The 24,087-nt window shown below is 50.0% G+C and overlaps 1 protein-coding gene across 1 annotated transcript in view; it reads left to right on the top strand.

Annotated features, from left to right (window-relative positions):
* The window catches only part of LOC138492893 (alpha-1,4-N-acetylglucosaminyltransferase-like), a 218,235-nt gene extending 198,443 nt beyond the window's left edge, over nucleotides 1–19,792 (top strand). Inside the window, exon 2 of the mRNA XM_069620206.1 lies at nucleotides 19,208–19,792. Within this exon, the coding sequence (XP_069476307.1) occupies nucleotides 19,208–19,792 (585 nt within the window). The remainder of the gene's footprint in view (nucleotides 1–19,207) is intronic.
* The last annotated feature ends 4,295 nt before the right edge of the window (nucleotides 19,793–24,087 follow it).

Genomic DNA, 24,087 nt, shown 5'->3' with positions numbered 1-24,087 from the left:
GGAAAGGTCCTTCTAGTTTTTGTCTCTGCATGCCAAACCAGGTTTGGTCCCTGTGTTTGTGTGCCTTTGCGGGCTTCAGGAATGAAGACCGCCTCTGGCGTCTGAGTGTCCGGTGTGGGCAGGAAGGGAGGGAGGTACCCGGAACTCCCAGTGCTTAGTTTGCTAGGAGACCAAAATGCACTCTGGCGTGATTGGCTGGCTGACTGTCTGGCAAGGACAGCCACCCTGCTGGGTGAGTGACAGCTAGGCTGGCATGAAAGGGAGACAATGGTTTAAAAGGCGATTCTCTTGGACTGGAAAGCAGAGTCTACCACTGGAACGAAAGAACCTAAGAAGAGCTGGAAGAGGATGGCTGCTGCATCTCCTTTACTGTTGGTTTGCCTGATTAATCCCTGCTGCAGGTCCGAATTGCCAAGTTCATCTCGACAGAGAAGCCCCTTCAAGGACGACTTCTTCCTTTGAGTTGGTGGGACCAATCAACTCGTAAGCCACCTGGATACCATTTTCAAGGCTGCTTAGGATTAACCAGGGAGAGGGACAGCAGCTTGTGTGCTTGAATCTACAGCTACTGGAACCGAAGTGACTCTATCTTGTATGTTTTTTTGACAATCCCGTGCAGTGCAGGAGTCCCCTAAATTCCTCCATCTTTTCCCCACCACTGAGGCTCAGGAACAGCGAGATCTGCAGGAACTGCCAGGAACCAACGACTTCAGCTGCATTTGTTCTTTATACTAAGGTACTGTAACAACCTGATTGAGAGAACACTAATCTCGCAGTGAAAGTTTGTGAAACTTTCCCAACTTGCAAGCCTAATCAGCTTCTGACCCAACCTATGATACTTTTTCGCCTAAATTACTTCTGAGAACTTTCACAAAGACTTTACCGTTTGATAGTAGAACTGCTCTTTCCTAACCAGAACACTAGCCCATTGACTTTGGCCTAGGCCTATTGATTTGAAATGAACTTTTCTGGTGAACTGAACCTATTTGCACTGTCTAACAAGTATATGTGATCTAGTCTACTCACCTTGTCCTTTTTGCCCACTTTTAAGTAACTGAACTACTATTTTGCTCCTACTTTAGGGGAGCTCAATCTGTCTCAAAATCTTAGCGTTTTGAATTGAAGTGTATTGGTTTATAATATTAAATTGCCTCCTTCTAGTGAATGTTTTCTAAATGATTGTGTAATAAATTGATAAGTGTTTTACCAAGAAACCTTGAGTATAAGTGTCTCCTTGAACCACTTTGATTGAAAGACCTCTGTGTACCTTCTTGTACTGCTCACATTTGCTGTTGAGATAAGCCTGGTTGCTCAGCTCGCTACCAAAAACTGTGTGGTACAGACTCATACCAAAGGGTGGTTTGACTTGCACTTGTAGTCCTAATTTTATGTGGTGGTCCCAGTAGGTACTGCATGCAATGTTGCCTAACAGGCACCAGGTGGATGAGGCTTAGGCCAGGTGACCTAGATCCACTTGCACCTCCCCCATCAACAAAGGAAAAGAAGCTTTAGGGCTCCTTGAGTCGGGAAAAGAGCTGCAACAAAGAAGGCACCAGGTGGGCGGGGCTTGCTAAGTGGGGAAAACAGCAGCACCCTGGTAGGTACCAGGTGGGCGGGGCTTAGGCCAAGTGACCTAGATCCGCTTGCACCTGCTCCTCATCAGCAAAGGAAAAGGGGCTGGAGGGCTCCTTAAGTAGGGAAAAGAGTGGCAACCAGGAAGGCACCAGCTTGGCGGGGAATGCTAAGTGGAGAAAAGAGTAGCAACCTGGAAGACACTAGGTGGGTGACCTAGATCCACTTGCACCTGCTCCCAATCAGCCCCCTTTGCCCAGCCTTATGAAAGCGGTGTGCCTGTGTGTGCAGATGGTGTGCCACCATGCCCACCGGGATGCCATGCCATGTTGCAACATTGTGCAGGACACATGCTGCCACAATTATCCTGTAGACTACTGCTGGTGAATATAGCAATACATCAATGGAGCAGAAACGTGACTTGAGCAATCTGAATATGCGCTCCACTATGACCCGAGTTGCAATATGTCCAGTATTGTACCTTAACTTGGTGGGTGTGTTGGGGTTGTGTATGGGCGTCATCTATGTATGTGCTCAGAGGGTAGTCACTGTCCCCTGTAAAGGTGAGAACGGTTGTCATTGTCACTTGTTGACAGTGTCTTTGGGTCTTTGTGCAGCATCCGTTCATGAGCATGGCCGTTCATACTCATCTAAAAAATTAGATTTTAAAATGTCTGTGGTAGGTTTCTACATGATTCAAATGCATTGTATGATAAAACCAGGTGGTATGCATATTCTCTCGAAGTTTCTAAACTCAAAACTGGTTATTACCTTATCACAACCACTTGTAATGCACCGTTCAATTAGTCATTTAAACTCTGGTATTCAGAGCAGCCTGTTCCAGTCTCATGGGTGATACCCCATTTTTGCTTGGAAACCAGCACTCCAACTTTAAAATACACTGGGCACAGATTTTGCATTTCATGATTGAAAACAGTGTTTTTTCATGATTCGTTATTGTATAGATGATGTACGTATGTGTGTTGATCTTATTCTGGCGTACATGTGCATGTTATGAAAGATTGGAAATGCAGGTACATATTAATATGGCACTAGATTCATATATTGACAATTTTTCTGACATCCAGTTCATGACTAGATGTGGAGAGTAAAATAGATTGTTATCCACAACTACATAAGCATGGGCCAAAATCGATCTGTAGATTTCAGGGCCATTGTAATCATAGGATGGGCAGCACCTCACAGATGCATTCATGGTTTAACTGCATATTCTGTAATGCTAGAATGTCTTCATTAAAAGTAATGTTTGCAAATAACAACAGGAAAAGAAGTTGCTCTCTGTAGATATTGGGACTTCATTAAGGAAAATTGTTTACTTTTTGCAAGAGCAAAACCCCCGTTTAGTGTCTCCAAATTCATGGCCTCATTGCAGGTTGACCGGTGTGGAAATAACATGCTGATATTTCCTTATACTGGGACGTTACCTCAAGGTAACAGGCACCTTATTGGCAAGAAAACGAAGGTATTACCGGCAATAGTGTTACCAGTGCCGGTAATACCAGCAATCCCTCTATGAAGTCCTATGGAAATCCATTAAATAGGGGTGTAACACCCTTACCAGCAATGATAATCCGGCAGTAATACCACCATACACTAAGGGGGTAATTCATAGAATTCGGCGCACAAGTGGCGCATGTGGGTTGCGCACAGTGTGCGCTTGAGGCAGTCTGCGCCAGCCGCGTGCGCCAAAACCCATTTCAGCGCACAGCGTATTCATGAATTTTAACATCCAAAACCAGCCGTGGCGTAGAGTGGCGCAGCGACCCTGCAGTAGCGCAAGTTGCGCCCCCAACCCTGCCCCGTGCGCCATGAACAGCGCACAAATCCAGTATGTGGCGCAAAGGCCAGTGGCCCAGCATACAGCCCCCAACCATGAAAACCTGTGTAAAACACCCCGCGCACCCCTCAGAATACATGTCCCCCTCTCGCACAAGCGAAATCGTGTTTAAAACACCCCACGCACCCCTCAGAATACACGTACCCCCTCGCACTAGCAAAATTGTGTGTAAAACTCCCTGTGCACCCCTCAGAATGCACGTACCACCCTTTGCGCCAGGAAAATCGTGTGTAAAACTCCATCCTGTGGTGTGGGCAGCCAGTGGGGCATGCACTGGAGAGATGGGCATCCTGTGGGTAATGTTGAGGGTGGCTGGGGTGCATGCGTGTAATCCTGGGGTGTGTGGGGAGTTTCACACGCGATTTCGCTTGGAGAGCTGTGTACATGTATTCTGAGGGGTGTGCATGGAGTTTCACACGCGATTTTGCATGGAGAGTGGGGTACGTCTATTCTGAGGGGTGCGCGGGGAGTTTCACACGTGATTTCACTTGGAGAGTGGGGTAGGTGTATTCTGAGGGGTGTGCGTGGAGTTTCACACGCGATTTCGCATGGAGAGTGGGGTACATCTATTCTGAGGGCTGCGCAGGAACTTTCACACGTGATTTCACTCTCTGAGCGGGGTACGTGTATTCTGTGGGGTGCGCAGGGAGTTTCACACGTGAATTGGCAGGTGTGCCCTCTACCCCCTCCCCAGCCCCTGCAGTCAGCCCACACCAAAGGGGACTACCCTGCACCCCTGGCCATGTCCCGCAGACAGCCCATACACCATGGGCATGCCCCGCAGGAAGCTCATCCACCCTGGGCATGCCCCCCAGCCAGCCCACATGTCAGCATGCACTAGTGAGCACTGACTCATGTTACCCTGCACCCCCACCCACCCAGCATTGACGGGCAGGCTCCTACTCATGTCCCCCTGCACCCCCACCCACCCAGCATCGACGGGCACCTGCCAGCAGGCCCCGACTCATGTCCCCCTGCACCCCCACCCACTCAGCATTGACGGGCACCTGCCAGCAGGCCCTGGCTCATGTCGCCCCAGCACCCCCACCCACCCAGCATTGACGGGCACCTGCCAGCAGGCCCCGACTCATGTCCCCTGGCACCCCCACCCACCCAGCATTGATGGGCACCTGCCAGCAGGCCCGACTCATGTCCCCTTGCACCCCCACCCACCCAGCATTGACGGGCAGGCCCCGACTCATGTCCCCCTGCACCCCCACCCACCCAGCATTGACGAGCACCTGCCAGCAGCCCCCGACTCATGTCCCCCTTCATCCCCACCCACACAGCATTGACGGGCAGGCCCGACTCATTTCCCCCTGCACCCCTACCCACCCAGCATTGACAGGAACCTGCCAGAAGGCCCCGACTCATGTCCCCCTGTACCCCCACCCAGCATTGACGGACAGGCCCGACTTGTGTCCCCCTGCACCCCTACCCACCCAGCATTGACGGGCAGGCCCCGACTCATGTCCCCCTGAAGCATTGACAGGAAGGCCCCGACTCATGTCCCCCTGCACCCCTACCCACCCAGCATTGACAGGCACCTGCCAGCAGGCCCCGACTCATGTCCCCCTGCACCCCCACCCACCCAGCATTGATGGGCAGGCCATGACTCATGTCCCCCTGCACCCCTACCCACACAGCATTGACGGACAGGTCCCGACTCATGTCCCCCTGGACTCCCACCCACCCAGCATTGATGGGCAGGCCCTGACTCATGTCCCCCTCCAACCCTACCCACCCAGCATTGTCGGGAACCTGCCAGCAGGCCCTGACTCATGTCCCCCCAACACATCATCATGATCCACAACCATGGTCCTGATGTTCACCAAAATCCCACTGCACACCACCCCAGTCCAAATACCCAATAAAGTATTCCATCCACCCCACACTGAAATGCCAAACACATGACACTACCCCAATGGCAAGTATGTACATCAACACATGTCCATCACACACACACAATGGGTGCCAGTGATTGTGAAAACCCACATTGTGACATGCATGAAACCATTGAGAGAATACCACACATCAAAGTAAGAAACCAAAATGTATTGAACACAAAATGAAGGTAATCAAATGAAAACACACAAAAATATAAATAGGAAATGAAATGTAACCTGTCCCAAACCGAAAAAAAATATGTGAAATCTGAATACAAATCAATCCAAATGAAAATGTGTCCAAATTCTCCGGCCACCAAAGCAAATCCAAAGGAAATGAAAAAAGTAAAATCCATTGCTCCATGGTGATAATAAAAATAAATAAGAAGAGAAATCCACCGTTCAACTATGTAGCAAGAAGAAATCCTGGGTCCATGAGCCCAACTATCGAAATGAAACCTACCAAAAAACCTACCTTATAAAGAACTATATACAAAAAGGTGGGGCATAGTCCAAGCTCCCCAAATTAATGAAAAACAGAAATGAAACCTAAAACTACTAACTATATACAATGGCGGTGGACAAGTCCTACGGTTCACTTTTCGATGTCCCAGGCCAGAGCCTCATCGAACTTCTGTTCTATGTCCTGGAGGTGGGCCTGTTCCATGGCCCCGAGGTTTTGCAGGGATGCTACCATGTTCACCTCCAACTCATGTGAATTGCCTCGAGGCACTCAGCCCACCTCAGCACCCTGCACATGGAGTTCTCCACCCTGACCATAGTGAACCGTGCCTCTTCCGCCCACCGCCGCTCCGCATCTATGTATTGGCCCAACTGCTGCCACACGGAAGACACTCCCAATCCAGGGTCCTCCTGCCCTCCGGCCGATGCCTGCCCCTCCGATGTTGTTGGCCCTGAGCCATCATCGCTCCCACCTTGAGCCTGCTCTGCCATGCCTGTGCCTGCCTGTTGTTGCCTGCACAAACTCCTCCTGCTGGGGTCCAGTTGTTGGGGTGGCCACACCTGCTGGACCTCCGACTCCCGACTGTGGCAGGGATGTGTCCTCCACCAGCCTGGCCGCTGGGTCAGGGGCAGCTCCACAGGGTGCCCAGGTGACACTGGGCAGGAAGATGGCACGGAGGACGACTGGCGTATAGGGGGTTCAGTTGTGGAGGGGGTCAGTGGAAGCTCCAGCACACGGAGGAACCCAGCACAGGTGACCCCTCCCAGCTGGCTAACGTGGTCTTCGAGGCATTCGAAATGACGTGCATTGTCCTCACGGGAACACTGCACATCATCACGAATGCCACGAACACGCAACGCCACCCCAGCCAAGACAGGCTCAACACAGTCCCAGATTGCCAGGTCTGCAGATAGAGGAAGGCCAGTTGTTGTGCGGCTATCCCCTACCTGAAAACGGGTCTGGACGAAGGCATACCTGCTGTTGCCGGATGATGCAGTCACAGGATCGGACTGCACCACTGGCACCAGTGGAATCCCTACCTCCAGGCCCTGTGCATGTGACTTCCACGGCCTCCTCCGCAACCAAACCCCCCACCAACCTGGATGACTCCATGCCATCTTCCTCCGTAGGCCCCTGTGGGGTCTCAGCTGCCCCTTCTGCTGATGAGGAGTCCACCTCCGACCTCCACCTCTTGGACCTATCGCCGGCAGCTGCGGCTGCGGACGCGCCAGCAGACCCCTCACTCCCCGAAGAGATGTCAACCTAGGAGGGGAGCTGGGCCTTGCGCGTCCGGCTGGCGGTGGGATCCCTGCCGCTGTGCTCCACAGCACGTCTCCGCCCTCTTCATCAGTTGACGCTATAGACAGGGACAGACAGAACACAGGCATCAGGGCACTGTACAATGGTCTGATACACACATGACAGTTGTAGATGAGTGGCAGTCTCAAACCTCACACATGGCATCACACTCCCCAACACACATATCATTTCAAGCCACACACATGCGCAAATGAACAGGAATGTTGCAGCAGGCAGCACCATCCATACACATACAACACCATGACCATCCGAAGATTAGCCTGACATCACATGCAACATGGGGAGTGCCAAACACATGCACACACGCCACCAGACATACCTGCATCTGTACATCTACACCACCTGTTGCAGTCAAATCATCGGCATCCATGTCACATCTGCCAATCCCTCCTACATGTCAGTGTCACATGCATCCATGGTGTATCACAGTGGCACACATGTCAAATACCCTCATACGCACATATACACTGTGCACGTACATGAAGGTGGAACCCGCATCCATGCGTCACATCCCAACCATGCCATGGTACATACACAGATTTGTAAACATGCGTGCACCCCAACATGCATTTGGCCATCATGCTTTTGTACTCATACACCGTTGATGTGCCTCACACATGACTGGACTCTCATGCGGTAGGCTCATGTCCCTGTACATACACATCCATACATGGGCCTTCCAAGACATATGTGCAACCTGCACACTCCTGCTACACCTCAACATGCACAGCATCCAATCAGTACGCATGGACACTTACCGATTTACTCCAGACAGGTCTACCTCTGAAGGATCTGAAGGTGGAGCATTTGGTGTATGCATTCCAGGACCCTCATCTGCATGTTGGTAAGACAGACCCGGAGCCCATTTGCATGCTTTGCCTTCAGGAGACGCCGGGCCTTGCACAGGGTCCTGGACCTGATGTCCTCCCAGAGCTTCCGGACATGTTGCAAGTCGCGGCCTGCCACCCGCTCCACGTTGATGGCAGCCACAATGTCCATCCAGATCCCCTTCCATCCTTCATTGTCGGCGCGTGAACTTCCAAAGAGGGCATCATAATGCCCCAGGACTTGCTCCACCATGATACCAACTTCTGCAGCACTGTAGCTGGTAGCCCTCTGCCTCTCTGGCTGGGGGTTCCCAGTGGAGCCAGATGGTGTTATGTCCGACATGGCAACCCCCGAGGCAGGTGTGGGTGGGAAACTGGGTCCTGGGGCTGGGCTTTGGAGAGAGATGGTACTCCAGTCGGGAGTCTTCTGTTCCAGCAGGGGTAGTCACAGCAACTAGACCCCTGCAGATGGCTGACGTGCAGGCACCAAATAGGAGGGCACGTGGCCAGCGGGCAGGCAGGCAGTAGCAGATGGCAGGTGGGAGCGTGCTCGGGGCTCTGGGGGCAGTAAATCGGCCTTCTGGGCAGGAGCGAGGTCTTCCGTGTGTTGTCACGTGGCCAGCTTGATACGGAGTGAATAGGCACATGAAAAAACAGTACGCCAGCGTGTAATTCGAGGAAAGGCCCTTAGCGCATAAGTGCGTCTGTGACATTATGCCCACGGGTGTTTCCCTAGTCACGGGTGCATAGTGATTCAGCACGTGAAAAAACAGCACGTCTGCGTGTTAATGTGTGTAATCAGAGGAAAGGGCCTCAGCGTGTAAGTGACGTGACGCACACGGGTGTTTCCCTCAGCACGAGTTAAAGGTGAGCGAGGCCAGCAGTTCGCTGTACCTGCCTTTCATGGAGACTGACGTGTGTGTTGCTACTTCGTGTTGTTTCACGCACCTTCACAACTTCACAGCGGATCAAAGACGTATCTCTTCTTTTGGCAGGGGTATTGGCTACGCATGTTTTTCATTATCACGCTAGTCTGACGGTGAGTCGCGCATGCTATTTTTCCCACTGCGGGTGCCCCTGTGTATCGCGTACCCGTTTTCGAGGTCATAGTAGACTGCGTGTCCCACTAGTATGTGTTTTTCGCGTCCCTTGGTGCCACCGCGTACTGCGGGAGGTTAAATCCACACACGTGGGCTACTGGGGGTTGCATGCACGGTTTTACTGCAGTTTTGGGGTGCCTGAGCATTGCGTGACCCGTCACTTCATCACTGGGGTCACATACAGCCTTGCAGGTGCTGGCTGCTTTTAACATCTTGTATCCCACCCCTTCACCCCAATTGCCCAGGACAATTGTTGTGTACACCTCCCATCCGCACCATTACATCTGTGCCGGCACTACTACATCTGTGCCATGGTTGGGAGGCCAAGAAAGGTGAGGGACATAGCTCTGGTGACCAGGGAGTAGGGGGACTACAGGGTATCCAGGGTGGCTGCAGAGGAGGAAGAGGCAGGGGTGCACCACCTCGGCACGATGTTGTGCCATGTGTTGGTGCAGTCATGCCACCACCCCCTGGAGCTCCGGGAGATGCAGGTCTTGCATCTGGCACTGGCGCCCATGTGACCCGGCAGTCCATTTCATCGACTGCCACGGGCCCAAGGGTAGTGGTAGCTGCAGGTGCAGTTGTGGACACCACCACCCAGGCTCAGGGTTTGCCAGCGCAGGCTGCGTTGGCACTTGAAGAGTCCATGGAAGATTTTCAGGTGGTCAGGAGGCACTCCGTAGATGCACGCAGGGCTGCCCAGACCGAGGCATGTGTCCCTGGGGCAGTGATGTCATCTGCTGCCCCGACCAGCCGGGTGTCGGCAACTGCAGGGGCAGATGCAGCCGACATGTGAGTCTACCAACCAGGACTGTCCCGGTCAATGACCCTGGCCCAGCGGATGTTGCTGTGCAGGGTCCATTCCAGGGCACCCAGCAGCCACTAACGCAAGTCAGGGCCTCCCTCCATGTTCCACCTGCCACTCCCTCGGCTCATTCCACCAGCGCCACTGCCCATACTGATCAGGTCGGCATTTGCCAGCCAGGGTCTGGACCAGCGTCCAAGAGGGGGAAGGTTGCACCTGCAGTACAGGCTGGGACCCCAGACACAGCTATGGCCTCCTGCACGTTGAGGAAGAAGCCTTTCTGCAAGCAGGAACTGGACTTCCTCGTGGACTACGTGCGGGACCACAACCGTGACATACTAGTGAGGCTGAATTGTCAAATTACGGCTGCCCATCGTCATACCCACTGGAAGCAAGTTGCGGAAGATGTGAGTGCATTCGGCCATGAGGTGAGCACTGCGCAAGAGTGCAAAAAGCGTTGGAATGACCTCAAACGCAGCGCTAAATCGAAGCGTGCCTCAAATTACAACATGACACTGGTGACTGGCAGTGGGGCGGCACCTGAGGAGAAGACCTCACTCCGCACGAGTCAGTTGTTGCAGAGTTCATACCACAAGAATTGGTCGGAGGAGTGGGAGAGATGCAAGACTTTGATGCCCAGTCCAGTGAGTGTAGTTGCGTGTATGTCGAGGCCATGTGTGTTTTACTTGTTTGATGTGTTGTGCATGACTGCCACTACATGTCATGTGTACATGGTTCTCATGGGAGACCGGTCAAACATTCAACACCGAAAAGATCAAATGATCAAAGGGTCGAGGTAATAGGATCGCATACCAAAGGATCGAATTTGTCATTAGGAATGTATATTTATTATTGGTTTTTCGTACAGTAAAAAATTACATGGTTTTTGCAACATAAACCAGCGTTTGAGGGGGACCCCCAAATAATTGGGAAAAATTAATTGACCCTTTTGTTTTTGTTCCTTTTGTTTCAACACTTTGGTCATTCAATCCTTTGCATTAAAACATTTGACCTAGAACCGTTCTCATGTGCAAGTCATGCAATGCTTCACTGATGTGTGCCTGCTGTGCAGGATGGCGGCCATGTTGAGCAGGTGGGGACTGTCCTCATCACCACACTTGCACCCTACTCACATGCTAGTCACCCGGATAACCCTCCAGTCCATGTTCCAGCTCACTAGCTCTTCTGCATGTAGCCTGGGGTGTCCTTCCTCTCAGCACTGGGACTATGTCATGGCATGACTGACGTGCATGTGTTCTCTGCCTGCATGCGGGTACTCCAGGTAGGCATGCTCACTTGCCCCTCCACCCTTCCTGCACCCCAGTTTCACCTTTGCAGTGGTGTGCATCATTTTGCTGTTATGCAATGGCCTGCTAAAGCCTCCTGTGTACATGCTAACTTCCACCAGCCAACCTGCCAGACACATGCAGTGGGGTACATCCTCCGTCCTTCATGCAGGGTGTCTCACTTGGACTGTGCAGATGGCATATGCTCCACAGGGACCTGGTTGCCCATTCATGCTCCATGTGCATTCCATGCATGCCCCTATGTGTCCTTGACTGGATGATCATTGTAAAACGTGTCCAGGGTGACCTACATTTCATGGCATTTCATCAGTCTTCCCGTGCCCACTCTGGCTCAGTCCTGCGTCCCACACATGTTTAGGGTGTGACAGTCTGTGTGGGGCACAGGCCTCACCCTGTTTCAGGCCCACTGACTCTGTCCACTGGTGTAGTGGCTTCTGCACGCATGTGTGTACTACTGAGGGTTCATCATGTGTCCTGCTTACTATCCCATCATCATCTGCTGTGTTGTCAGTTGACTCTGATGATGCAATTGATGCTAGACAACACTGTCTGCCAATGCACAGGACTCTGGTCACCCTTTTGCTACCATGCAAGGCATCCCTGCATTTTCACTTAGGGGGAGGAGGGTTTGCTTGTAGCCATGCAACCCATTGCATGCACATTGCACGTGATTCCTGAACTTGCCCTTGCACTGCCTTCACGTTTATTGATACACATCATGATGTACTTGTTCATGTAGATAGTGGGTAACGTACACATGTACTGCACTGCATCTACCCACTTTTGAGCCGTGTTACACCGTTCTACATCCCTACTCACTGATGCTATGTCAAAGTGACCTTGCATGCATGGCAGGTTCTCATTTGTGTGTGACATGTCTGCTTCATGTGTTGGCTGTCTGTGTGATGTCTATGTGTGTTTGTGTGTTTTGTGCTTCTGACATATGTACTGATGTTATTTTTTCTGCACTTTTCAGATGGTGACGCAATGGGCCCAGAGGATGGAGTTGTCATGCCAGGCACAGGGTTGTCATCACAACAGCAACCCGGCACAAGTTGGGGTCATGGGGTGGTAGACCACGAGAACCCACATGTGTTACAGACCATCTTGTCTATGGCTGGCAATGAGTCCAGCACAGATGACCACTCTGACGTCCCTGTCGAGTTGGATGTGCATCTGGTCCATTTGTCAGGGGTGAGTGATTCTGATGTGGATGCTCCTCTGTCCGTGACACCTGCGCTGAGGGGCCAGTCAGTGGTGGGACCTCCGCCTGTGGTGGATTGGGACGCAGGGTCACCTTCCACACCAGTCGCTGATGTTCCTGGGACATCACGTAGACGGGGGAATGTAGTCCTGCAGCTGCGGTAGGTGCCAACCCGACAAGGAAACCCGGTCCTTGGGCCCCACAGGTGTCAAGCCCAGCAACACGGTGGCTGCGTGCCACCGAGGCATACTGAGTGGGAACAAGACATTACTGCCAATACAGAATGGCAGGTGCAGCAATTGAGAACATCGCTATGAGCATGGAGCGTGTGGCCCAATCCGTGCTCCCCCTGCTAGGCAGGTGCTTCTCCAGCAGCGGATTGCACAGTCCACAGCCCGCTTGCTCAGGCTGGGCATTGCGGCCTCAGACAGGGCATGCCAGGCTGAAATGTTGTCTTTGCATCAAGCAATTGCTGCTCACGCAGAGGCACACATGGAGACCCTGAGGGTTGAGTATGATTCCCTCAGATCCACTCTGGGTGTCCTCTTGATGATCCAGAGAGAGTGGTCAGAGGAGAGGTTTGCACAGCTTGAGCGTACCATCTCGGCTGAGCAACGTGCTTGCCAGGAGGTGCATCAGTTGTCCAGCCAGGCCATGCAGGAAGAACTCTGTTTTACATGTGCTACCTTACAAGAGGAAGCACGTGTATCACGGGAGGTTCTGCATGCTGACCTACGTGTCATCACCGCACAGAACCAGGCTCACCCATCTGGCAGACGTGATGCCAATGAGGGGAAAGCTGCACCTTGGCGTGGCCTAGCTCCTGTGCCACGTCAACCTTTTCAGGAAGAGGCTGATTCGGACGACAAGATATCTCCCACACAGGTCGGGCTGTGCAGTCATTGAGCCCATGGAGGTTTTTTTTTTGTCTCAACATCATCGCATGTGGGTGTTGAGGTGCACCCTGTACCTCTCCTCTCCTGGGTTCCTCCCCCCGGGTCATATGTGGCCATTTTTGATTTTTGATTTTAGTTTAGTTAGTTGATATTGACTATTTGATAGTTATTTTAATTAGGTTATGCAGGTTGTTCATTGTTAGTTTAATTAGTTAATATAGTTTAACATTGTTTGTCTATTGTGCATTCATGTGACGGTGTGGTGCTTTTTGGCTTTTGAAAGCATCCACTGTCTGTTCCAGCTGGGCCGCTTCAAGCTTGTCTCGTGTATGTGTTTGCAGCTTGGGGTCCTGACTCACATAGGCCACTCCTGCTTCCCTTATCCATGGGCTCGCAAGGATAGTTCAGTGTTACAGCCATTTACACAAGGGCTTTGGACTGTCATATCTGTGGCCTGTCCGCTGCTGTACTACTTGTGTTGACACCCCTAGTGGGGATTGTGGGGTTTGTATCCAGGGCATGTCTGTATTAGATTTGGGTGGGTTCATGATTGATGTGTGCATTGATTTATATACATTGTGAAGTATGTTGCTTTTCTTTGCTGTACATGTGCTTGTTGCACTTCATGATGTAGACAGTGCCCGGCACCCTTGCCTGTCAAAGTCACACTGATGGTGGAACGATTTCTGACGTAGGACCCTGACATGGCCCAGTCACAACCAGCATGAATAGACACACACAGGGAACTTTCCAGCGTTAATTATATGTGTTGTGCCCTTTCTGCAGGTGAATGACCCTCCAGGCCACCTTTGCCAGCAGACATGGGGCATACTTCGACAGATAGCTGGCCACGTTCGGTGGGGCACACATGCGCATGTGGGCACAAGCTGTGGCACAGGGCTTGTGCTCAGGCTTCCAACAGAATCAGACGTGTTCCCAGGAGCTCCAAGCAAGGTGAGCAGCACAAGGGAGCCACACCACAGCCAACCTTCCACCAGGCCACTTGCACATGCATGCTAAGTAGCGCCTGTGATGGGGAGCTTGGACAAGATATTGTTGCTGAAGCGCACAGTCCAGCTAAGATGCGTTGGGGGACAAATGGCAAGTTGCTTTCAAAGTTGTCAGGGGCACACACAGGGGCTGTCACACATATTCTCCCGTCCCCCCTGCTCCATGGAATCCAAGTTATTGGTGCAGTAGCGTTCCTAGCCAGGAACCGATGCCGCGCACAAGGACACCCAGCAAGTCACAGACTCGTGTGCAGTGCATATCATTGGCATGTGCTAATTGACACGTGCACTACCTGTAGACATCTGCAGATGCAAGAACACAACTTGTACTGAAGTCGCACCTCGCTATACGCGTCTAGCTGCTCACCCAGGGACCATTGTACGATGTGTGATTCTTGACGCATTGGTCTTCCATTTCCCACGCACCCATGTGTGCCTGCCTTACTGCATTGACAGTGTATGAACCATGACGGGGGGAAGCTAACATATGGGTACATAGCAGCAGACAAGAGTGTTTGTTTTTGGAGGAGTCACTTACTTTAGGGCATGTATGGTGTTGTGTGTGTGTGTTGTAAACACACACGTATTTGTAACTCACACTCTCTTTACACCATTCAACTGCTCCTGTTGCCAGACCTGAGAGTGCGCAGGCAGGAGGCCAGCACTCACCCAGAGATAAGTCTCTCTTTGGCTTGCTTTTGACTCATTTGCTACAATGTGCATGATGAACATGTTTTGTGTGATTGAGTATGTGTTATTGTCAATTGTTGTTTTTTTGATTTTCCCTACTTTCCCTTGCCAATCCTACTCCCCTCTCCTACTCCTCTTTACAGTTATCCTGAATACCAATACCTGTCGAAACACAACATATCCCTGACCCTCTTTCCCCGCCGGGGTCTCAGAGGCCTGTGTAAGTTTGACCTTGCAGGCGCCCAGACCATGGAGGGGGTGGTTGGTTTGTGCCACTCCTGAGCCTGGACACCAGAGCTGTGACACTACCCATCAGTTGTTGCACCATCATTGTTTATTATGTACCAAAGATGGTGCCCATCCTGTTGGAGCATTATTAAACTATGAAACCTTGGTTGTTCTGTCATTGTGCTTGGACATGTGATTGGACGTTTTCTGCTACTTCAAGTCATCTACTGGAGACTCTTCCAGGATTTTTTGGTGCCTACAAGCTTTTTCAATGATTTGTGGGTTTTCCTCCTTGCAGTTCTCTGCGATTTTGTATTTTTACCAGTCATGGCTGGCTATGAGGGAGCTGAATCCTATTTACACCCAAGGTGGAACATGGAGAACAAGGGGTGGGGTGATCCGGTAGCCAGGTGAACTTGAAGTAAAAAGGCCAAATACCCCAGACACAGTTGTTCAGTAGGTCATGGTGATGTGTAAATGAGGGAGGACCTTTTGTTGTTGGACATTTGGCTTGGGCTACAGTGTCTTGGGCACTTTGAAATTGTAAATGTGGAGTACTATGTACACAATGTGTTCTGCTGATCAATACCTGTTCCTGTGCTGTGTTTACTCTTCAGGTGTCAGGGGATTGGTTTGTTTTAACATGCTGGGGTGTACACATGGGCAATGTTCACATGTGATGTGTAGAGGACACTGAGGGTCACTTTATTTCACATGCATGCATTGAGTGCATGTCCCTACTGACACACACAGTTGCACCATGATCCCCCACATGTACAACCACCCTTCCATGCCCACAGGTACACACAGATTGCGTTCTGGTGCCCGCTGTGTCCCTGCAGCGCATGACCTATGACAATTTGGGGATCCTGTACATGCCTCAATTGGTTGTTTATCATATTAGTCATTTTCTTGTGATGCTCAAGGTTTATCTGCAACACAATGGCTGCTGACTGTGCTGTGTGCTGAGCAGTGTGTTGCAGGAGACACACACAGCAGACGGGTTTGGAAGCAGAGATTTTGCCTTGCACAATGTGCATGTGAACAGGCATTCAGTGTTATGTTCGTGCTACAACTGGTGGTAAGCATTCGTGTGTGACTTGGTATGTGTGTGAGGTTGATGGTCAGTCATTTCATCTGATTCCATATCAGGCGCCATTGTCTCGAGCCACTTTCCATTTATCACATGTCACTTCGCATCTTTCTGGTCATGTGTTGGCCTTTTGCTGTTGCTTGCCATGTCATGGTGTGGCAGACAAGGGTGATGTGGGTTGGGAGGGTTTGGGTGGCATAGCAGGGATAATCATGGCCTGTTTTGCAGGTGGGTGTGATACACACCTTGCATGTGTTCCTTTTGGTCACACAGGATTGGTTTGGTTTGAGTAGCTAGGGATGCACACAATGTAGCACTTCCATGGCAACATTCTCAGGGTGGTAAGGTTGTGACAGTTGACTGTCTCTTTGTCATCATCGATTGTCACCTGATATGTGCCAGGCCTGTGTGCACTCTGCAGGGGTGGGAGTTTAGGTGAAAAATGTGGCCACAAGCTGGGTCCGGGCTGCCTCGCCATATGCCCTATCCCCTCCCATGGGCAGCACCTGTGCCTGTGGTTGGGGATGTGGGGGCACCACCATGTCCACCGGTACACCCTGCCGTGTTGCAACATTGTGCAGGACACATGCTGCCACAATGATCCTGCACACTACTGGGGGTGCATATAGTAGCTGCCCGCCAAAGCGGTCAAGGGAGCAGAAGCGTGACTTGAGCACTCCGAATGTGCACTTCACTATGCCCCTGGTTGCAAAATGGGCAGCGTTGTATCTTACCTGGGGTGGTGTGGTGGGGTTCCAGATTGGCGTCATCATGTGGTTGCTCAGAGGGCAGGCACTGTCCCCTGAGGAGGTGTTAATGGTTGTGATTATTAGGATTTGTGTATTAGTCTGTGTGTGACATGCATGCATGTGCACAGGCATTTGTACTCACCTAGGAGACATGTGTCGCCATGCTGCCCAGCTTCCAGGGCCCGGCTCAGGGCAGACATTCTGTATATGAAACTGTCATGGGTGGACCCAGGGTAGTTTGCATAGACAGAGGTGATGATTCCCTTTGCATCGCATACAACCTGCACATTGATGGAATGCCAGTGCTTGCGGTTTCGATAGATGTGCTCAGTGGCCCTAGGTGGACGTAGGGCCACATGGGTGCAATCTATGGCACCGAGCACTTTGGGGAAGTGTGCCACCCTGTAAAAATCCTGGACCACGGCCTGCCTTTATGAAGGTGTTTTGGGCATGTATATGTGCCTGTGGACTGAGGGGCGCGCAGTCTTGATTGCCAACACCTGGTGTAGGCAGCATTACTGCGTGGCCTTTGAGACCCCCCCACTATGGCAGTGGTCCGCTGAAATGACCCAGTGGCCAAAAAATGCAGGACATTGAGCACCTTCTCCAAGGGGCTCAATGCTTGGGAGCACAGGATGGGGGATGTGAGGTCATCTTCCCACTCCCTGACCAGGTCTAGGATGATACGAGGTGGAAACCAATACCTGCTGTAGACCTGGTTGTCAGGCATCCCAAAAAGGGTAGTCTGGGGGGAAAAATGAGGGTCCTGGCTATTCTCCTCCTTCTGCGGTGTCCCACGATCAGTGCTGTGACAAATGGGGCATTCATCGTAGCTGTATATACGTTATTGTCGTTTGCGCGGACTTTTATACTGTGCGCGGGGACGCTTACGCCTGCCTTCCTGTAGCAGACGTGTTGACGCCTGTGCGTGTCTTTTAGCATGCTCTTGTTTCCAGTATTCGAATCCATGAATACGAGTTGTTCGCGTGTGTGTGGGCGTTCCGTGTATTTCTCTGCAGTACTTCCCCAGTTACGCCTTCTTTTTCACGCGTTGTTCCCTATTCCGCGTATTACGCTCCGTGTACCGCCCTCATTTTAGTGTGTGCGCCGACGTTGTGCGCGTCGCGCACAGCGTTCAGGTTGTTGCAATGACGTGTGCGCCCGTGTTCGCCACGCACGGATTTGGCGCACAACCAGTGGAAAACATGCGAAGGCCCTTCCTTGAATCACACTACCTTGCACCAGCTTGCACTGAGATTTTCGGCACACATTTGTTCCATGAATCGGCCCCTAAATGTCAGTAACGGTAATACAGTTTGCCGGTAACCTGGTGGTAAATCCGCCAGGATACCGGCAAACTTTTAATGAGGCCCATAACCAACCAAATTTCATATATTTGGTGTTTGCTAACATCCTTTTCTGGTGCATTGCAGTGACTCATAATAGGCCTTGTAAGAATTCGAGGAGCTGGGTTCTGTAAACCTACTGGTGTAATTTCCTAACGTCCTGCTTTCTGTTGCTGGGAAACCAATGAAAAGGAAAAACAACGGTTGGATTGACACCACATTTCCGCTCCTTTAAGATTGACATCTTGATTACTTGCTCTGTCATCCACTTAGCAGTCCTCTGTCTGCCTCCAAAGCTATCCTCATATCCTCAATATCTATGTTCACCTTACACAGAGTCCTAGTTAATTGAACCCATCCTTCTCTTCCAGCTATTTTGCTTTCCCAAATCAAAGGCACAATGCTAATTCACCACCTCAGCCAAATCCACAATCCCAATCCACCACCCCTCCACTCCTTCCTTGCTCTTTCCTTTCTCATCAGCCCAGTATTAAGTCACAGTATAGAGGGATTTGCCTTTTCGTGAGTTAGTGTTACAAATTGGCACCAAGATGATCCTCGCCATTACGAGGTGGAAAACCACCTTTTCCAGTCTTTCGTTTTGCTGCCAAAACATTTCTACCTACGTGGTACAGAAATTAGACTCCTGCTCATTATTCAAATATACAGTGGGGATTTATTTTTAGTGTTCTGCTGTGCTGCAGTTGGATTTTGAATTTTGGCCCAGAATTCCTAAACATATATGAATCAAAAATTCTGTACATTATTACATACAATATTAAAAATTGGCATTGCTAAATACAGCTGTCTATCCTGAGAGTGCCAATGGTTATTGTATTTATTTTCTTTGCAGATTGACCCAAGCAAGCAGCGCTTCTGGATTCATCATGTGTCTGATGCCTGCAGGGCGGCACTGGTATGGAAGTATGGGGGTATCTACATGGACACAGATGTGGTCTCCTTGAGGCCAGTCCCAGTTGAAGACTTCCTGGTGGCAGAGCATTCTCACTCCTGCAGCAGTTCTGTGCTTGGCTTCAACAGACATCACCCCTTCCTCTGGGACTGCATGGTAGATTATGTAATCAATTATAATGGGGACATGTGGGGGCAGCAAGGGCCGATGCTCTACACTCGCATGTCTGCAAAACTATGCAAGATGCCAGACTTTGCCAACGTGGGAGATGCTATGTGCCAGAACTTTTCCTATTTGCAGCCAAAGCGGTTCTACCCCATTTCGTATCCTTCCTGGAGAAGATACTATGAGAAATGGGAGAATGCGGAGAGTGTATTTAACTTGTCATATGGCCTCCACTTCTGGAACTATATGAACAAGGAACACAGAGAGGTGACGGCAGGAAGTGACACTGTAGCAGAACACCTTTTCAAGGAAAACTGTCCATTAACCTACTACAGTTTAGTGAAGAGGAATCCCAGTTAAGTGGCAAATTTCAGAGAGTGAGAAGAACCAAAGTAAACTTTTTGAAAGGAGGACTTAGTTTACAGTGATCAATTTATTTTGTGTGTTTCAGCTGTATGATCTGTTTACTCAGGGAAGCACAGCAGGGACAATCTGAACCATTCATTTACATAGCCAATGGAATCTTTGGGTGAAGTGACCTTTGAGTATAGACCTGCTAAAAAAAGGTCTCAGATTTTCGATGTACATTCTGTAATAAAGAAGCACACTCAAATTGAAGGAGTTTGAGAGCTTTATTCGAGTCCCCGGGGTTGTCGCAGTAGAAGCACCAACTGGCGAGGCACTCTCAAATGGAACATACATGCACGAGGTTCTAAAGAGACCCGTGCATGTATTACCATAACATCTCCCCCACATGAGGCAAAAGAAAAAAAGAAAGACAGGGGGGGAGAAAAAAAACAGGAAAGTGAAAGGGGAAAAAAGGGGGGGGGGTCAAGTGGGAGAGGCAGAGGGAAGATGGGTAAACTGGGGTACATTAGTAATAGACATAGTCATTGTTGAAGTTTTGGATGATTTTGCGGTTCCCTCTGGACATTCTTCCAGTGGGGACTCCTTGATGAATGGAGTGAGGTCTTTTATTGTCCACGTGTTCACAGAGGGATTCTCTTAGGGAATTTGAGGCGTGTTGTGATGGTCTGTCAGGACTGTTGTCCTTAGATATGCTGGTCTCTTGGATGTCTTTTGTTACTTTTATGAGATCATCTCCAGACCATCTCTTTCCATCATCGAGGATGACAGACTTCCCATGGCAACTCACAATTCTCTGTGGAGGTCTGAAGATGGATTCACCCTTGAGAGTTTTTTTCGGTTCTTTGACACATACCCAGTCTCCTTCACGAACCAGCATCTCTTTTACTCCATGTCTGGAGTCGTATTGTCTTTTGTATTTTACTTGTTTTTCTCTTACTGTCTTTTGAAGTAGATCCATGTTCACCCTTGCTTCTCCCGTGTATAGGAACATCCACGCCGGTCTAAATCGGCTAGTTGCAACCCTACCTCGCATGAGGGTGAAGGGCTCTATGTTTGTGGTGGTGTGTGGGGTTGTTCTATACGCATGCAAAGCTTCTTTGAGAGTTTCTCTCCACGGGAGGTTGTTAGCCGTGGCCAGTTGAACTACGCTCTTCACGAGCCTGTTCATGCGTTCCACAAGTCCGTTGGAAATCGGATGGTACAAAGATGTTGTTATGTGGCTGATGGATCTTTTCTTGAGGAAATCACCAAATTCCATAGACATGAACTGAGACCCGTTGTCCGAAACCAATTCCTTGGGGTCTCCCTCCCTGTTGAAGATCTCTGTCAGGAAATCTGTAACTTTCTTTGAGGTCACATTGTCCTCAGCTATTCCCCATTCTGTCCATTTAGAAGTGTAATCGACAAGTACTATGATATATACTTTGACTGTTTCGAGGTTCTCGAATGGACCCATGATGTCGATTGCCAGTTTAGACCACACATGTTTGGGAGGTTCAATAGGCTGTAAGGGAGTCTTTCTTAAGATCTTAGACTTGTCACTCATGGCACACGTGGAGCAATTTTTGACCAGTTCTTCTGCTTCTTTCCACATTCCTGGCCACCAATAGTTGTTTCTCAACTTGTTTTTTGTCAAGCTCCTTCCTAGGTGACCTTCGTGTGCCAGTTGGAGTACTTTTTTTCTGAGTTGGATGGGTGGGATTACTTGATCGCCTCTAAAGATATGCTCATCGTCTATGGATATTTCTTTCTTGAAGGGAATGAAGCTTGTTAAAGCCTCTCCCGTTTCTACCCAGTCATTGGCTATCGCTTCCCTGATTTCTCGCTGTTCCGGATCAGTATTGGCATTAATTTTCCATTCATCTGGAAAGGCAATCTGCTACTTGGTTTTGTGGACCAGGAGTATAGCATAGTTGGAGGTTGTATTGCATGATGTCGAGGAACCAACGTCTTATTCTCGGTGATATAAGGTGAGGGGTTTTGGACTGAAGGACATTTACTAGAGGTTTATGGTCTGTTTTCAGTAGGATGGGTAAGCCCCAAATTAGGTTCCTGAAATGCTGAAGAATCCACCTCACACCCAGAGCTTCTCTCTCGATGGTGGAATAGTTTAGTTCGGCTCCCCTCAGTACTCTCAATGCGAATGCGATCGTCACAGTGTTCTTATCTTGTTGCTGTTCCAGGACACCACCCAGTCCGGTTTTACTTGCATCTACGGATATGATGGTTTTGGCTTTACAATCGAACATTCCTAAAGCTGGTGCTTGGTTAATTTGGAATTTGATTTCTTCGAGTTCGTTTTTGCATTCAGTGGACCATATGAATTTGGCTGCCTTCTTCAAGATGTGCCTCATGCTTTTGGTCTTATCAGCATAGTTGCTTATAAACTTGGAGTAGTATTCTGTCATCCCGAGGAAACTCCTTAATTGGTCTTTATTTTGAGGCTCGCGATATTCAATATGGTGTCCATGAGTTTCCTCTTGGGGCTGATGCCGTTGGCGTCAATGGAATGGCCCAGGTATGAAACTTGGTCACATTTTATGTTGCACTTCTCTAATTTGAGTGTGAGACCACTTTTTTGTATGACCTGTAAGACACCCACAAGTTTTGCGTTGTGCTCTTCTTCTGTACTGGCTGATATGAGGATATCATCTTGGAAGCAGTGGATGCCATCAAGTCCTCCAAATAGATGTGACATGAGTCTCTGAAAGACTGCTGCGGCTGAAGCGAGTCCGAATGGCATTCTGTTGAACATGAATGCACCGAGAGGTGTGACAAAAGATGTTAGGTTCTTTGAGCTCTCTTCCAAAGCAATCTGGTGATAGGCTGAGGAGAGGTCCAGAGTTGTAAAGTACTTTGCAGGTTTCATAGTCGATAGGAGTTCAGATATATTGGGAAGTGGGTGTCTGTCAACCCATATGTTTTTGTTTAGGTCTCTCAAGTCGACGCACATTCTTATGGAGTCGTCCGGTTTTTTACTAAGACAATTGGGGCAAGCCATTCTGAACTCTCGATGGGCTGTATGATATTTTCATCGCAAAGGCGCTTAAGTTCTTTCTTCAACGCCTCTTTTGTTCCAAAGGGAATACTGCGGACTCGGTGGGCCACTGGGATAGCACCTCTTTTGAGGATTATTCTGTGTTGGAAACCTTTTAGGAGTCCGATCTTGTTGCAGAAAACCTTGGGGAATTGTTTTGCTAAATTAGACTTGATGTCCATATCATTACTGAGCACACTCAGCACGGGGATTTCTTCTCCAGGGTGTATTCTTACTCGAAGGGCGGCTTGTTCTTCCCATCCCACAACGGTGGAGCCATCTTTGGCTACAAAGAGTTTGCAATATGATTCTCTGTCATGGAACTTGAGGTTCACCCACACATATCCCATTATATCGATGGGCGTTTTTCCGTAACCGGTAGCTCTTACACAAGTGCTCCGCAGGTCATGTATCTTGCCAGAGAGTACACTCAAGAAGGTCTTGAGATCCACCATGGTGTAGGGGGAGCCGGTGTCTACCATTACGGGTAATGATATGTCGTTGATTTGCATTTTGACCCAGGGACCGTTGCTCTGTTGTTGGGATGTTACAGTGAGTATTTGTACCGTTTGTTGCATTTGACTGATGGATAACATGTCATTGTGCTCTTGGTTGCTTTCGATGACGTTCACAGAGGACGGTCTGATGAAAGGTCGCCTGGTGAGATTGCCATATCTGGTTGTCCTTCCCCGTGTGTTCTTGCAAAGTGTCCAATCTGGCTGCACTTATAACACTCGACAGCGATGGCGGGGCATTCTTTATCAGGATTTGCATGCTTGTACCATCCGCACCTCTGGCAGCGCGTTGGATTCTGGGAGTTGTATGGCCTCGCTCTGTTTGAGCCAAATTTCGAACTTCTTGATGGCGGAGCCTTTCTTACTGCTGCTACTAGAGGCTCGTAAGGCTTGGACTCAGGGCTGACACATTTGATTTCCACACTGCTTGTGTGGTCGCGTCTTTCCCTCATACAACGATCTCCCAATTCTATGCTCCTTGCTATCTCCGTGGCTTGGTCCAGGGTGGGGTTTTTGGTTTGCCACAGTTTTTGTTGGATGCATGGATCAGCCACATTCAGCACCAATTGGTCTCTCAAATACTCATCACAGACACCTGTGAAACTGCAGGTTGACATGAGCGCCCTGAGGGACGCTATGTATGAATCAATAGATTCGCCTTTGGGCTGCTTTCTGGAAAAGAACCTGTATCTTTCTAGTACTACGTTGGTCTTGTTGCCAAAATGACTGGTGAG

Source organism: Ambystoma mexicanum, chromosome 10 (genome assembly GCF_040938575.1).
Source record: "Ambystoma mexicanum isolate Mex_15411 chromosome 10, UKY_AmexF1_1, whole genome shotgun sequence".
In the NCBI taxonomy this organism is placed as follows: domain Eukaryota; kingdom Metazoa; phylum Chordata; class Amphibia; order Caudata; family Ambystomatidae; genus Ambystoma; species Ambystoma mexicanum.
The sequence above is the reverse complement of the archived record's forward strand: the minus strand, read 5'-3'. Positions and strand labels throughout refer to the sequence as shown.